General features: G+C 35.7%; 2 protein-coding genes across 2 annotated transcripts in view; both read right to left on the reverse strand.

Moving 5' to 3' along the window:
- Window positions 1–835: 835 nt before the first annotated feature.
- On the reverse strand, window positions 836–11,577 carry HELRODRAFT_71321 (hypothetical protein; the record flags this gene model as incomplete). The annotated part of the gene is made up of 27 exons (XM_009011899.1): window positions 836–1,013; window positions 1,358–1,480; window positions 1,849–1,919; window positions 2,474–2,578; window positions 2,855–2,925; window positions 3,157–3,296; window positions 3,426–3,607; window positions 3,854–4,012; window positions 4,192–4,285; window positions 4,352–4,485; window positions 4,605–4,723; window positions 5,053–5,154; window positions 5,407–5,542; window positions 5,826–5,890; window positions 6,259–6,383; window positions 6,653–6,774; window positions 6,918–6,985; window positions 7,262–7,367; window positions 7,622–7,781; window positions 8,321–8,395; window positions 9,297–9,384; window positions 9,648–9,744; window positions 10,066–10,187; window positions 10,448–10,526; window positions 10,929–11,003; window positions 11,185–11,298; window positions 11,431–11,577. Coding segments are annotated over 27 exons (3,057 nt in total), but the record flags the coding sequence as incomplete, so codon positions are not given.
- Window positions 11,578–13,932: 2,355 nt separating this feature from the next.
- Window positions 13,933–15,069, reverse strand: part of HELRODRAFT_166674 (hypothetical protein) — a gene marked incomplete at both ends in the record, with an annotated part of 2,614 nt that continues 1,477 nt past the window's right edge. The window contains one exon of the mRNA XM_009011900.1: window positions 13,933–14,017. Within this exon, the coding sequence (XP_009010148.1) occupies window positions 13,933–14,017 (85 nt within the window). The remainder of the gene's footprint in view (window positions 14,018–15,069) is intronic.

Below are 15,069 nucleotides of genomic sequence, written 5' to 3' on the forward strand. Positions count from 1 at the left end.
GAGGCGCGCTAATGAGAACACCTTTTTATTTTCATCGTAAAAACATACATGAAATGAAAGAAACAATATATGTCAATGATAATCAAAATTAAAAATATATATGTATAATAATATAACATATAATAATAATAACAATAACAATAACAATAATAATAATGATGATGATAATGATGATGATGAAGATGACGATGGTGATGATGATAATAAAAAAGACAATCAAGACAGCTAACAGAAATTAACCTCGTCCGAGGTGACGATATTACAATGATGTTATATAAAAATCAAACATATCGCAAGATCAAATGATAATAAAAATGATGATAACAAAAACAACGACAATGATTAAGTTTGACCGACCTGTTGGATTTCTTGATGACTTCATCAACCTTGCTGTACGGGACGAGGTGGTGTGATCTCTTGTTGAAAAAATCCTAAAAGTAAAAAAAGTAATAAAACTTTTGCTGCTAACACGAATAATAAAATACTGGAAACAATAAAAAACACAGAAACTAACAGTGATAAATTAATCTAAATCATCCGATAAATTTTTTTTGGCTGACTCTAACCCCCTAGCTATTTAAACATCTAGTCATCCAGCAATTTATTATTTCACCAACAATCTATCTTATTTTTTAGCAGATAATTATTTCTCTAACGATTTGGACATCTTTTCATGCATTCAATAATTTTTTTATTTGTTCAATTGTTCATTCATTCGTTCGTTCGTTCGTTCGTTCGTTCATTCATTCATTCATTCATTCATTCATTCATTCATTCATTCATTCATTCATTCATTCATTCATTCATTCATTCAATCTTTTATCAATTCATCCATTCACTCATCTATCAAAACCTCGGTCAGTCCATAGGTCCATCCCTGTTTAATCCTCTCTTTGGCCCAAACGTTGTGGGTATTCTCCGCTAGGGCCTCCACCAACTCATTCAACTTCTCACTCATCACTAGGCCCGACAAATCTAGAGGCGCAGGTCGGAAGCCGTTCGCTTGTGTGTAGCTGTCGTGTGGTGTGGTTGTTGTTTGGTGTGTGGTTGATCTGTCGTGTGGTGTCGTGTGGTAATCAGGTCGTGTAGTTTGTGGTTGTTGTGTGTGGTGTGGTGTGATGTGTTTGTGGTGTGGTTGTTGTGTGGTGTGTGGTTGATTTGTCGTGTGGTGTCGTGTGGTAATCAGGTCGTGTAGTTTGTGGTTGTTGTTGTGTGGTGTGGTGTTGTAAGGTGGTGGAGTGTTTTTGGAGGAAGTTTGTGTGGTAACGTTAATGTGTGGTTGTAGTTTACGTCACGTGCTGCTACAGTGTCGTGTGGCTTAGTGTCGCGGTAAATCATGTCAGCCAGTAATTCTCACTTAACGGAGAGCTTTTGAGTTTTAAGACGATGGTTGCTGGTGTACTGTGGGTCGAAGGTTATGTGGTAGCCCAGGGCAAGCAACATCCTGTATGTTTTAGTTTTTTTTTGGTTGTTTTTTGTTCTTAGTGATGTTATTAATATTATTAAAACCGTTTTTTATTGTTAATATTATTGCTTGCAGGGCTACGAATGTTATTAAAATTGTTGACACCCATGAAATGTCATTCTAACATTCAATCATTCGATTAACCAAAAATTTCATCAGAGCTCTACTAATCCATCGGTGAATAAATGAATGAATGAATATATCGATCGATCAATTAATTAATTAATCAATCATTTAATCAGTCAAACAATCAGTCAATTAATTAGTCAACCAACCAACTAATCAACCATCCAACTAATCAATCAACCAACCAATCAACAACTCATGAACCATAGAATTGAATAACCAGCCTGAGAGTCTCCTGAGCCAGTGAAATGTTGTACTGTTTCTCCGTAATGGAGAGTTTATCGTAGCTGATGATGCATGGATGGATCTTTCTCTGGTCATCTCTCCTCTGCTCATTGTGATGATGACGATGGTTGAGATGAAGAAGATGACGACGATGGTGATGATGATAATGATGGTGATGATGGATGAAGAAAAAAATGATGATTGTTACGAAGATGATGATGATAATGATGTTGATGATGATGGTGCAATGATGATGTTGATGATAGTGATGATGATGATTGTGATGAAAATGATGTTGATGATGATGGTGATGATGATAGTGATTATTATGATAGTCGTGGTGATGATGATAGTAAAGAAGATTGTGAAATAGCTGACAGCTATCAACAAACGAATAACGGGCAAACAAACTTAAACAAACATAGACAGATACAAACAAACATAAACAAATCACAATAAAACAGACAAACTATAGACAAAAGTAGACAAACATAGACAAACAAAGATAAACATAGACAAACATAAACAAATATAGACAAACATGAACAAACATAGACAAACATGAACAAACAGAGACAAACATGAACAAACAGAGACAAACATGAACAAACGTAGACAAACATGAACAAACAAATACAAACGTGAACAAACACCCACCTCGCCCCAGATCCAGCCATTCTCAATCTTGCTCATCGTCCACAGCTCGTGAAGGTTCTCTGCCAACTTTTCAGTCACATTTTCAACGTAAGCTGGTATCATTACCTGACGACGACGACGATGGTGATGATGATCATGATGATAATGGTGACGATGATGGTTTGATGATGATGATGCTGTTTTTGTTGTTGTTGTGATGATGATAATGATGGTGATGATGACGGCAATGATGGTGATGATGATGGCAATGATGGTGATGATGATGGCGATGATGATGGCGATAATGATCATCTTGTTGATGATGATGCTGATATTGATGATGGCGCGTTGACACCACAACGAAACAACAACAACAACAACAAAACAACAACAACGACTCACATGTGATGTTTCGACAGGATTTGGAACAAACGTTAAATGCTCAGTCAACTGAACTGGCCCACTTATCAAACCTTCGTAAGTACCAAAAATACTTAAAAAATAATAATTACGACAATAATAAATAGAAATAATAATGAAATAATGTGAAAATAAAACGAAAACAAAGATAAAATGACATTATTGTAAGAAAATTATTTAGTCTAGGGTGGTATGCCCAAGTAATTCTTACTTATTTCTATCAAAAATTGATAGCAGACCTTAAATTTTTAACGAAAAGTAAAACATCGTTTGAGCAGATGAACCTTTAGGAACATTTCCTAGATTGAAGCAGGGTTCGATCTTCAACTTTTCCTTGGGCTTGAGGGACTCACAGACGGGGGAGTGGCTGTCCGGGGGTCCAAACCTCAGCCGACCATGTTCGCCACCAAGCATGAATCGTATGCTGCCGTGACGGTTACGAAATTGGTGACAACGGTGACGTCATTATCAACGCTACACATCGTCGTCAGTAGCATCACGTCATGGTCATCGTCATCAACAACAACACCATCACAACACTATCATCATCAACCTGCTTTTGGCGGACATGCTGATTGCCGGGAAGAACATTCCGGTGGTGTTGAAGTCTTTGAAGAAGCCTTTAACGGGTATGCCGTTGATGGTGAAGGTCATCTGGGGTACGTCAAGGTCGAGGCAGACTCCAATTATGTCACCCTTCTGAAGCGACATGTGAGATGTACGAGCTAACCGGGGCTTGCCACCTGATCAGTTGGTTGGTTGGTGAGTGAGTTGGTTGGCTGACAGATTGATTGGTTGCTCATTCATAAAATATTTCGCACACATCCACAAGCACACGTGTTAAAAAACGCATGTTTCGCTTCAGTGCGCGTTAAACTGACCTTTCAAAGCAAGCCGATCTCTCTAACGCAGAGCCGGACACTTCATCATTTCTCAATCTTTCCTTCATCAATCAACAAACCACATGTCAATCAACCTAACATCTGACATACCTGTCCAGAGGGAGACGCCATCAAATGCGTACGAGAAGAGATCATCCCCTACTCCATTAGCCCCCCAATGCGAGCCACCACCCGGGTAGGGTACGAAGCCCTCTGTATTTGCCCAGCCTATCCTAACACGGGCTGGCAAGTGGGTGACCTGGATATTGGGATAACGTTGATATCGATGCAGATGATAACAGAAATAACGAACTCTAAAATAGAACTGAAAAAACTAAATTGAAAATGAAAATAATTGGAATAATAACAAATATATGTGCACCGACCAAAGTAATACAACCCAAGCCGAATAAATGCCAAATGGTAAATAAGGGTAACCACCTGTTCAACGAGGTCAATGACGGCTTCGTAGTACCACTTGTGGTACATGGCTGACCCTTCACACTTGCCCACGTAAATGTTGGGGTTCATGCTGATTACGATGACGATGATGAAGAAGATGATGATGAAGAAGATGATGGCGATGATGGTGACAAACCTGAAAACATAGTCGACAACTTTAGTTTGTAGCAACAAATCCTTCCCTGGCAGCAGGTTCTCCATGATGAGGTTCTGGTTGGATCTCACTGCCACTCCGTTGCCAATGCATAGTGAACACAAAACATCTAACACCTTGGTGGTGATGACGATGATGACGACGATAAAAATAGCCATCATCACATCATCGGCATCATCACCTCACCACCACCATTCTTATCATCAAAATCGTCACGTCATGATGACGTCATCACCTTGGGATCTCTTCCGTGTTTATCGATGAGTGAGATGATGGTGCTGATGTGGTGTTCCTTTATGACATTCAGTGCCTCCGGGCTGTCGATTAGCACGCTATGCAACACGTCCAACACGCCTGATTGGTGTTGTAGCAGCAGATAGTTGTTCATTTCAATTAGCAATCATCAAGTTGATTGCATCGGTTAATTGATGACTTTGAAAACATTTTAGAAATTCACAAAAACTGACAAGTTTGATTGGTCAACGTTTCATCAATAATTAAGTTATATAACCGTGTATTTCACTTGAACGTTCAAAAAATCTAAAATTTATTAATAAAACAAACAAGAAATAATACGACCTACCAATCAGAAAACGAGTGGCAAACGCGGCTAACCAATCAGAGAAAAATTTACAAACCCACCCAACCAATCAGAGAACAAGTAAGTAAGAAACAGAACAAACCTTTGGACGAATCCTGTCCTTCCAACCTCCTCACCAGCCAATCAATGTGCTTGGATGATGCAAATTGTGTGCAGTTACTGTGGTTTCCCTGAATAAGAGCAGCTGTGGTTGGTGCATGTAAAAAATTCAAAATTTATTTTCTGAAATATAACAATGACAATTCAAATGATAAAAATCAAAGTAGTAATTTTAACTTGAATATAATACAATTTATAAAATGAACATTATCGCCACCAACGCCGCAATCGCACCCACAATTGCCACATAATCGTCACCACATCATCACACCATCCTCTTAATCATCATCTTCCACATCATCACACCATCATCTTCCTCATCATCTCCAGGACAGACCAAGCAGAAGATAGAGATAGTTGATCATATCATTCCAGACAGCAGCAGATTCCTCGCCGATCAGATGCGACAACCTCCTCATACTCTTCCACTGACTGCATTTGTCGATCGTTTGAAGTATCAACGTTATCATACCCTAGGTGTGTTTGTGTGTGTGTGTGTGTGTGTGTGTGTGTGTGTGCGTGTGTGTGTCGGTATGTATGTGCGCGTACATGTGTATACACTTGTGTGCATGATCAAAAACGTGCGTATGTAAGTATTTAAGCAAGTGTGTGTGTAATGTATATGTGTGTGTGTTATTTATGTGTGTGTTATTCGTCTACCAAATCATCTTTTCCTCCATCCATTAAATCATCCATTTATTCATTCATCCATCCAATCATTCATCCATCCATCAAACAATCACAAACACTACAAACTTCTTCTTGAAAGAGATCCTGCCTATTCCTAAGTGCTTTCAATCTTATCTGCCTCTCTTCGAAATCTGGTAAATCACATTTTTATTTTTCGTATATTTATAAATTATAATATTTAAATTGATTGATGCACGTAGTTTGATTTAACTTTTCGAAAATCTAATTTATTAATTGTATTAATAAAAATTATCATTATAAACCTTTAGAATGTGACCATTCATGGCAGACTTTTATATAATATTACGATTTTATTTCAACGACATTTCAAGTAAAATGATATAATTTTCAATCCAACTCTCATTTCTATCTTTATCAAAAATTAATCTCTACTAGTGTAACAACGATTCATTAATATTCATGAACTAACCTCATTAAAATTCATAAATTGATTTCATTAGTATTCATGAACTGGCTTTATTAGTATTCATGAACTGACCTAGATCTTTTCCGGGTGGAGCGAAATAATCGATGAGATCTTCCAAAGTTTTGACGACCTCCGTTAGGCTGATGTCTTCCCAGAGATGGCTCACCCGTCCCTCGGTCTTTAGGGATTCTAGGGCTCTGGTTGAGTGAGTAGTTGGTTGGTTTTTGGGGATTTAACGTTTAGTTTAATGGTTGATCAAAAGTTAATGAATCTTGGTTTGATGATTTGGTAAGAACTAATTACGTTTATTTATATAAGACAAAATCTATTTTAGGCATCTAGTTAGTTATTTGACCGGTAAACTGGGTTACTACAACCGACAAACTACATTTTCAATCGAGCAACTAATCAAGCAAACATTCAACAACCAACCAATTAAATAACCATTCCACTAGCACCAACATACTTTACGAATCTTGTGATGAGTGATGCACACTTCCTGATGACGCGGGCAGATTTATTTTCTTCTTCCTGGGCCCTTAAAAAGGTCAAACCATCGTCCATATGACCTTCCACCATCAAAATGGCCTGAATTTGGAAATTTTATGTTAATTTCCAGTTTGCATGCATTATTCGTTATCAAAGGTAGTTAATTATAATATGCACTGTTTGTTTGTTTTTTTGAAAAACTGAATGTTTAAATTGTTTTAAAAAGTATAGAAAGCACGTACTTTTTTCTCTTCTACTCTTCCAACACCCCGCTTTTTTGTTTCAAATGTTTGGTAGGAGAGCCATAGGCCTAGATAAGCAGAAAAATTATTTTGCTATTATAGTTATATAATCATTTATATTCATAATTATCTTTTAAAACTTCCACATCTATGCATTTTATATCATATTCCTAACAAATAATAATATTAATTAACTCAGTTACAGATCGCCATTACACCCATGGTTATATGAAAACTAACTCTCCAACGTAAAAACCTAACACACACACACACACACACACACACACACACACACACACACACACACACACACACACACACACACACACACACGCGGAACCAACCAGTTTTCTTATGCTGGATGTAGACGAGTGAGTCGCCGTATTTTATCTGGGCAGACCCCATGCCCTCCGCCTCGTGACCTTCAGATAACTTTTTGTCATCTTTGTCCTACGCAGAGAAAAAAAAATCAATACAGTTAATTTTCAAAAATTTAAAATATAGATAGATTTTGATCTGTTAAATGTTTGAAAAATGAAAAGAAAATATTGGTTTAACTGGTTTAATGTTAAAGCGTGTGATCAAAACTCACACAAAATATTCATCTAAACAAACACAAACAAACACACAAAAAGAAATACAAAGAAATACAAACACACACACGAAAACAAACAAACAATCACATAGAGGTAGACAGCACCGACCATTTTAGACTGCTTAAGAAAGAAGGCAGTGGCATCTTCAGTGGACAAGTCCTTGTGGTAGGTTACGATCTGATTGTCGGGGGTGCTGGCCAGGTACCTGCCCGTGGTCACGTGACGCAGACGGCACGGTTGGTTCCAGCCCATACATGCCTCAGCCCACCTGGATAGGTTGGATGGATGCAGGTGAGTGTTTAGTGTAATGTGGAGTGTAATGTGGAGTGTAGTGTGGAGTGTGATAAAGTGTAATGGCGTGTAATGTGTTAATGTAATGTAGTGTAATGTGGAGTGTGATATAGTGTAATGTACTATAATGGAGTGTTATGGAGTGTAATGTAGTAATGTAATGGAGTGTAATAAATCAGTAATGTTAGCAATAGCAAATAATGCATATTCTATACGCTATATGATAGTTGATAATTTTATGTGATATATTTCATCTGTTCTGTGACAGTAATAATGCTATGAAGTGCGTGTTTTGTGTGCTAGTCAGTTGATAATGTAATGTCGTGTGGTAGTTGTTTGGCGGTCAGTTGATGATGTAATGTCATGTGGTTGTTGTGTGCTAATCAGTTCAACATTTATGATAAATACACGGTAATAGCGGTAATCAATAATACAAATAATAATAAAAATATTAATAATTGTTGTCAATATTATTATTATTAATATTGTTATTTCATGAACAGTACGAGTTCTTACTTAGTCCTGATATGTTCCAGCTTCCAGAGGGATCTTGCGTGAGATGCTACCGAGCCCGTCTCGTACATGACGGTGCTGCCAGTTTGACGGAAGATAAACATTTCAGTTTGACGGAAGATAAACATTTCACATCGTCATAATGGTGACAAATGATTATTACTTTTTGATATTTTGTCTCATATGGTGTCATTACATTTATGGTATAGTTTGATGGTAATTGTAATAATTATTTTGAAAAAAACTAGGGTTGATGTAACATGCATTCGGAAACTTGCTTGTCCGTACGATTTTTGAAGCATGGGAGGACCAAGTGTACCAAAGTAAAACAATGTTGCATTCAAGTTTCGATGTGAAACAAATTGAAGAATTATCGAAGCAAAATTAACACAAAATATGAACCAAAACTACAAACAAAATTGTTAGCACACAATATGAAACTAGTTTTTCGAGATGGTGTTTAACAATACACACAAAAAAATCAAACAGACAACCTACCTTTCGTAATCTTCCTCTGGTCTGTAAATTAAAATGATGTGTGTGTGTGTGTGTGTGTGGTGTGTGTGTGTGTGTGGTGTGTGTGTGTGTGTGTGTGTGACAGACTGAAGTTATGAAAATGAATGAATAGTGACCAATCTGAATACAAAATAATGCAACTAGTAAAAGAGAGCTATGCAAAAATGTATCGCTTATGCGAATTGATGAAATTTTTATACCAAACTTCATTATTTTCCATTGTTAGGACAACAACAACTACAACAACTACAACATACTGAAACATTAAAAAAACAACAAATACACATAAACATCGCCAAAACATTAACAACGACAACAACTACAACTATTACTACTACTACTACAACTACTACTACAACGACAACAACAACATTAATTACAACAAAAAAAGCTATAACAACAACACATTATTACAAAAACAGCAACAACGACAACAACGTAGTAAACCAGCAACAACACTCACCTCTGCGTTGTATCAACCTCCCTGACAGGAATCGTCAGACACTCGTCGCCATGGAACAACCTCAAAACGTCACCACCGAGCACGTGACCTGGTTTGTCGGTTGAATGATTGGTCGGTTGAATGATTGGTCGGTTAAAATGATTGGTCGGTTGAAATGATTGGTTGGTTGAAATGATTGGTTGGTTGAAATGATTGGTTGGTTGAATGATTGGTTGGTTAAATTTTTATACTTTTTTTAAGTAAGATAAACTGACAAAATGGTGATAAATTAATTTAATTTGATTCATAAAAACATCATTAAATTAATTTTATTAAAAAATATTGACAGAAATTGAAATCTAAAACTCGGACCCATGGACTTTTGTCTAACGATGCCCGAGCTGATCGGCTGGACTGTCCAAAGAGTCTGTTGGAAGGAGGCTATGACCTGGCAATCTGCCCCGATGTGCTGCAGAGGATGGTGGCGATGATGGTGGCGATGATGGTGGCGATGATGGTGGCGATGATGGTGGCGATGGTAATGAAAATAAAAAAAAAATGATATTCATAACATTAACAAACGCGACCACATTATTTGGGAACTTTTGAATAAAAACACTAAACGTTTAAAATTGCATTAACTAGAAATTGTGACAATTAACCAGCGTTAATAATTTAATCGCGAACGAGTAAAACAATCATCAGTTCCATCACGTCATTATTATCATCTTTACTTCACTATAAACACGCCACACGTCATCATCACCATGAATATCACGTGCCCACTCACGCTACTTACGAGATATCTTTCGGAAGCCACACTGACAAGGATGAGGTCATCACCGACCCTGACCTTTTCACCCTCAGATCTCTGCTTCGAGGCTGGATGGATTGTCCACCAGCATGATTCACCTGGCAAATGGGATAATATTTTTTGTATACAAATAACCAGAATTTAATATATATATATATATATATATATATATATATATATATATATGTATATATATATATATATATATATGTATATGTGTGTGTGTGTGTGTATGAGTTGTGTGTGTATGTGTGTTTATGTGTGTGCATGTATGTGTGTTTGTGTATGTGTGTTGTGTGTGTGTGTGTGTGTGTGTGTTTGTGTGTGTGTGTTTGTGGGTGTGTGTGTGTGTGTGTACCTTCAGTGGTAAGTGTGAGGCCGACATCAAAGGCCAGTTTGTCACTAGATGAGCTTTGCGTGGAGAGACAAGATAAATACTGAGAGGTACGAGTTGAAATGAAAAAATTAATTAATAATAATATAATTAATAATTAATTAATTAATTAAAATAGTTTAATATTGATAGCATTAAGATAACACGGATTAATATTTTTTATATAATATTCTTTATCATTTTCATCGTCTTCATCACCACCACCCTTGTCACTATTGTAATCATCAGCGTGTTTAATCATAATGTTTCATAACAACGTTGTCTTCGTCACAAACTTCATCATCATCCTCTATATTATCGTCAAAATTAACATTACTCTGTCGTCACTGTTATTCAATAGAAACATCATCAGCACTATCACCAGCAATATCATCACTTTCATCATTATCTTTATCGTGAGAAACATCATCATTATCACCAACATTATCATGAAAAATGTAATCACCATGTTGCTGTGACTGTGCTTCAGCAGGACGGCATGTCCGTAGAGTAACGTTCGGTGACCTGACGACTGACCACTCTGGCGGTGAAAGTTTAAAAAATCACTTTTCAAGAAATATTATTTAACATGTAGTTTTTACACGTGACTAATGATGCAATAACAAACGAATACACCGATGAAATACTGAACGAAAATGGTTAAAAAACTTAAAATATTCGATTTATTTTTGATTGATGATAACACTGAAAGATAATAATACAAAGAATAGCCGTACAGTTTCCTGGTTCTTAGCAGACACCATTTCTTGAAGAGCTCTGACTGACAGAGCTTGCTCCAAGACAAACACGCACACGGAAATATCGAAAGGTAGGTCCTAATTAAACATAAATATAATTTTATTTAGTTTTACCTTGATTTAGAATTTTTCAAATTATTACAATAAAAAATTAATTTAAAATTTCAAAACATTTTATTAAAATTTATTAAAAAAAAAGTATTTACAGACCTTATTAGACATATTTTGTAGGAAGCAAGTCCTGTTTCCAAAACCTTCTGCGGCTAGGCAGACACGATCCGTGTTCGAATGGGCCTCCTTTCCAAGGTTGGATGGAGTGCAGTTCAGACATATCATGTCATCCTGTTCGCGATATTTATTTGTGTAGTTTGTGATTGATTGTTATGTTTGCAGATGCGTTTTTGCGGCTGTGCCTTCGAAATTGTGCGTTACAGTTGTGCGTGTGTTCTAGTCGTTGAATATATTAAAAGCTGAGACGTTTGTATGTCATGCCGTTTAGATCGTTTGTGGTTTAAAATTATTTTTTCTTTCAAGAGTTTACAAACATTCTAATAATTCTGCTATCTTACTATTTAGAAATCTCAACAAACTGAAATCAAATAATTTCTTAACGACAAAAATTGTAATAAATTAAGAAAAAAATGAAACGAACGCAGCAGATGGTGTCTGAGACCGAGTAGTCCTCTTCCTTATTCTTCGCCATTTTTTTATTCCTGTGGAGATTTACGAACTAATCGAAAATAATTTGTGGCAAAATTGTGTGAGAGAATCAGTTGGAAAAGATCATGCTGTCTTCTGAACTATGATGGGACGTGGTGAGCTGTTTTTATCCGAGAATTTTTTGAGAAATTTATTCCAGGTTATCAGGAAAATAATTTGGATTAAAAAACTACTGAGGAAATTATTTGCAAGTTAATATTACTGTGATTAATTATAAACTTTTTTTTATCCAAAGTCTTTCATTTTAAGTTAGTACAAACTTAGAAAGAAGCGAACTAAAGATAAATAGTGAAATAACTTAATAAGTCCTTCAGAACAACGTTATTGTTCAGAAACCAGATCTTACATACGCAACTTAGCTAGGTTATAAAGGTGTAACAAATTTTAAAAATCCATTTATTAACTATTTAATTAACAATTTATCCTATTAAATTCTAATTAACTACGTAATTATTTTCATTACTTCTGGAATAAAAGTTCTCGAAACTTCTACACAAGCAACACAATCAACTGCTTTCCACCATTCCATGCATCCATCTGTTCATCATTCATTCATCCAAGCGTATATATATATATATATATATATATGTATATATATATATATATATGTATATATATATATATACATATATATATATATATCCAGCGTATATATATATATATATATATATATATATATATATATATATATACATATTTACACACTAAACAATAACAATAACTTCTTATTCATAAAAACATCATCACCGTCATCATCATCACCATCAAAATCATGTTCTCAAACAATGTTAATATTAACATAAGTAAAAAAAACATATACGTACATATAACAAACAAATTATATGATATATATATATATATAATTATACATATATAATACTAAACCATGTATGTATAAATCATATATATATATATATATATTTATATATATATACATATAGATTTTTAAAACTATCTAAATACCCACCAATACAACAAAACAAATCTAACACATAGTTCTCCTAGAAAGAATTATTGCATTTTTTATACAAACGAGAAAGAAGAAAAATCTTAAAAATACAAATCACACAGATTTTTATTCAGGAAAAATATTTTGCGTTATATAAATAATAAATAAAGTAATTAAAATATGAATTAATTAATAATAACTACCTGTATATTAATTTTTATAATAATGTAGATTAATTGATGTATGACACGCACGTTTTGAATACATTTTTATAGACAAAACATATATAAGGTTATGTATGAGTGTATATGTAAACGAATGTTTGTGTGTTGCATGCATATATTTGTTTGTTTGTATGTATGTATTCATGTATGTGTGTATATGTGTGTGTATGTATGCATATGCATGTATGTATACATGCATTACTAATGAATATGTATAAAGGTAAAGTTTAAAGAGTTGCTAAGATAAGCCATCATACAAAGGCGATGAAACTTTGCAGTTGCGTATTGTGTTATGATGTGCGAGTATACTCTCTGATATATTTTTATACCGATTCACTTTCGTAATATGTGCAAACAGAAACACACGCACAAAAACACACACACAACAAACACACACACACACACACACATATATATACATTATTATGTATATGTATTAATTTGTATGTGTGCGCGTATGTTTGTGTTTTTACATACACATGCACACAAACATATCAGCTGCGTGTATGTATGTTCTCAAGTACATGCGTAAATTTAATGATGATAAATTGTATTTAAAACAACCTTCATGAGATACCTCCACTCACACACGTTCAGTCAGACATACAAGACAAGAAGTGTATTAATTTGTAACGTACATTAGCAAAGATGAATGATTCGATGAAGGCTGCACACGTTCAGCCAATTGACAAGCGGATGAAAGATTCTGATCACTGGTCAGTCGACAAAATGTTTAATTAGTTTGAAGTTCATCACATTTCTGTGGAAAAAACTTACGTCGAATTGAATTTTAACAATAATTAAAATCGGCGAGTTTGCTCAGACGGCAGAAGTTTCCTCGCGGGCCCTTGCGGAACCTTTCGCAGGGGGTCCGCGAGAAAACTGACAACACCAAAGGGTTCCCCTAAAGAAAAGAGGTTGGAAAACACTGTCTTAAGCTGTTATGAAAAGATGGTATGGTTTGAATGCCTGCTCTCTGAAACTCATTGATCATATGGCGTGAGTTCGTCTGTGGTGTGGATAGTAGTCTGTCTGTCTGTCTCAGACATGCATAGGTTGAGAATGACATCCCCATAAACACCCACACACACACCCACACACACACACACATATATATATAAAATAACGCAAACAAGATTGAAAGTTAAATTTGATGACGTTTATGTTAAAATAAAAATAATAGACCATTCAAACATTGGAAAAAGGGAAATAAAGCAAATTCTGTGGGCACTGGGCTATGCTGGTCATATTTAACAAGGAAAGATATTTCAATTAATTTGTATTTATATAGTGTAATTCCTAAAAATTCAACTGTACTCTCTCTTTCTCTCCTCTCTCTCTCTTTCTGAACTTGCAAAGAAAGTAATATCAAAAATAAGAATAAAAAAAAACAATAAAATAAAATAAAACAAAAAACAAAACAAACACACGTTTAGACGGCATTTTCTCCGAGATCGGGGGTTGCCGTTTGGCTACCTATGATGAAACCGAAATACCCCTCGACTCCATCCACATCTGTCACTCGCCTCAGTATCACGCAACCCCGCTTTCACCCTGTCCTTCTCCACCTGCTCTCTCCATCCCAATCGCGGACGACCCCTTCCTACCACTCCTTCAACCTCGAACTCCAACGCTCGCCTAATCCCGACCCTTTCATCCCTTCTCAACACATGTCCATACCACCGCAATCTCGATCTCCTTATCAATGTCACAATGTCCTCATTCAGTCCCATCATTGACATCAGCTCTGTACTACTCCTCCTATCCTTCACTTTAACCCCACACATCATCCTCACCATAGCTCTTTCAGCCCTCTGCAGTACACTTTCCTCCTCTCTCCTCAACACCCAAGTTTCACCACCATATATCATCGCTGCTCTCACACATGCTTTATATACCCTCCCTTTCATCTTCACTGACCATTTCTTTCCACACAATACCCCACCCAGTTCCCTA

The sequence above is a fragment of the Helobdella robusta genome (genome assembly GCF_000326865.2).
Source record: "Helobdella robusta unplaced genomic scaffold HELROscaffold_10, whole genome shotgun sequence".
In the NCBI taxonomy this organism is placed as follows: Eukaryota; Metazoa; Annelida; class Clitellata; order Rhynchobdellida; family Glossiphoniidae; genus Helobdella; species Helobdella robusta.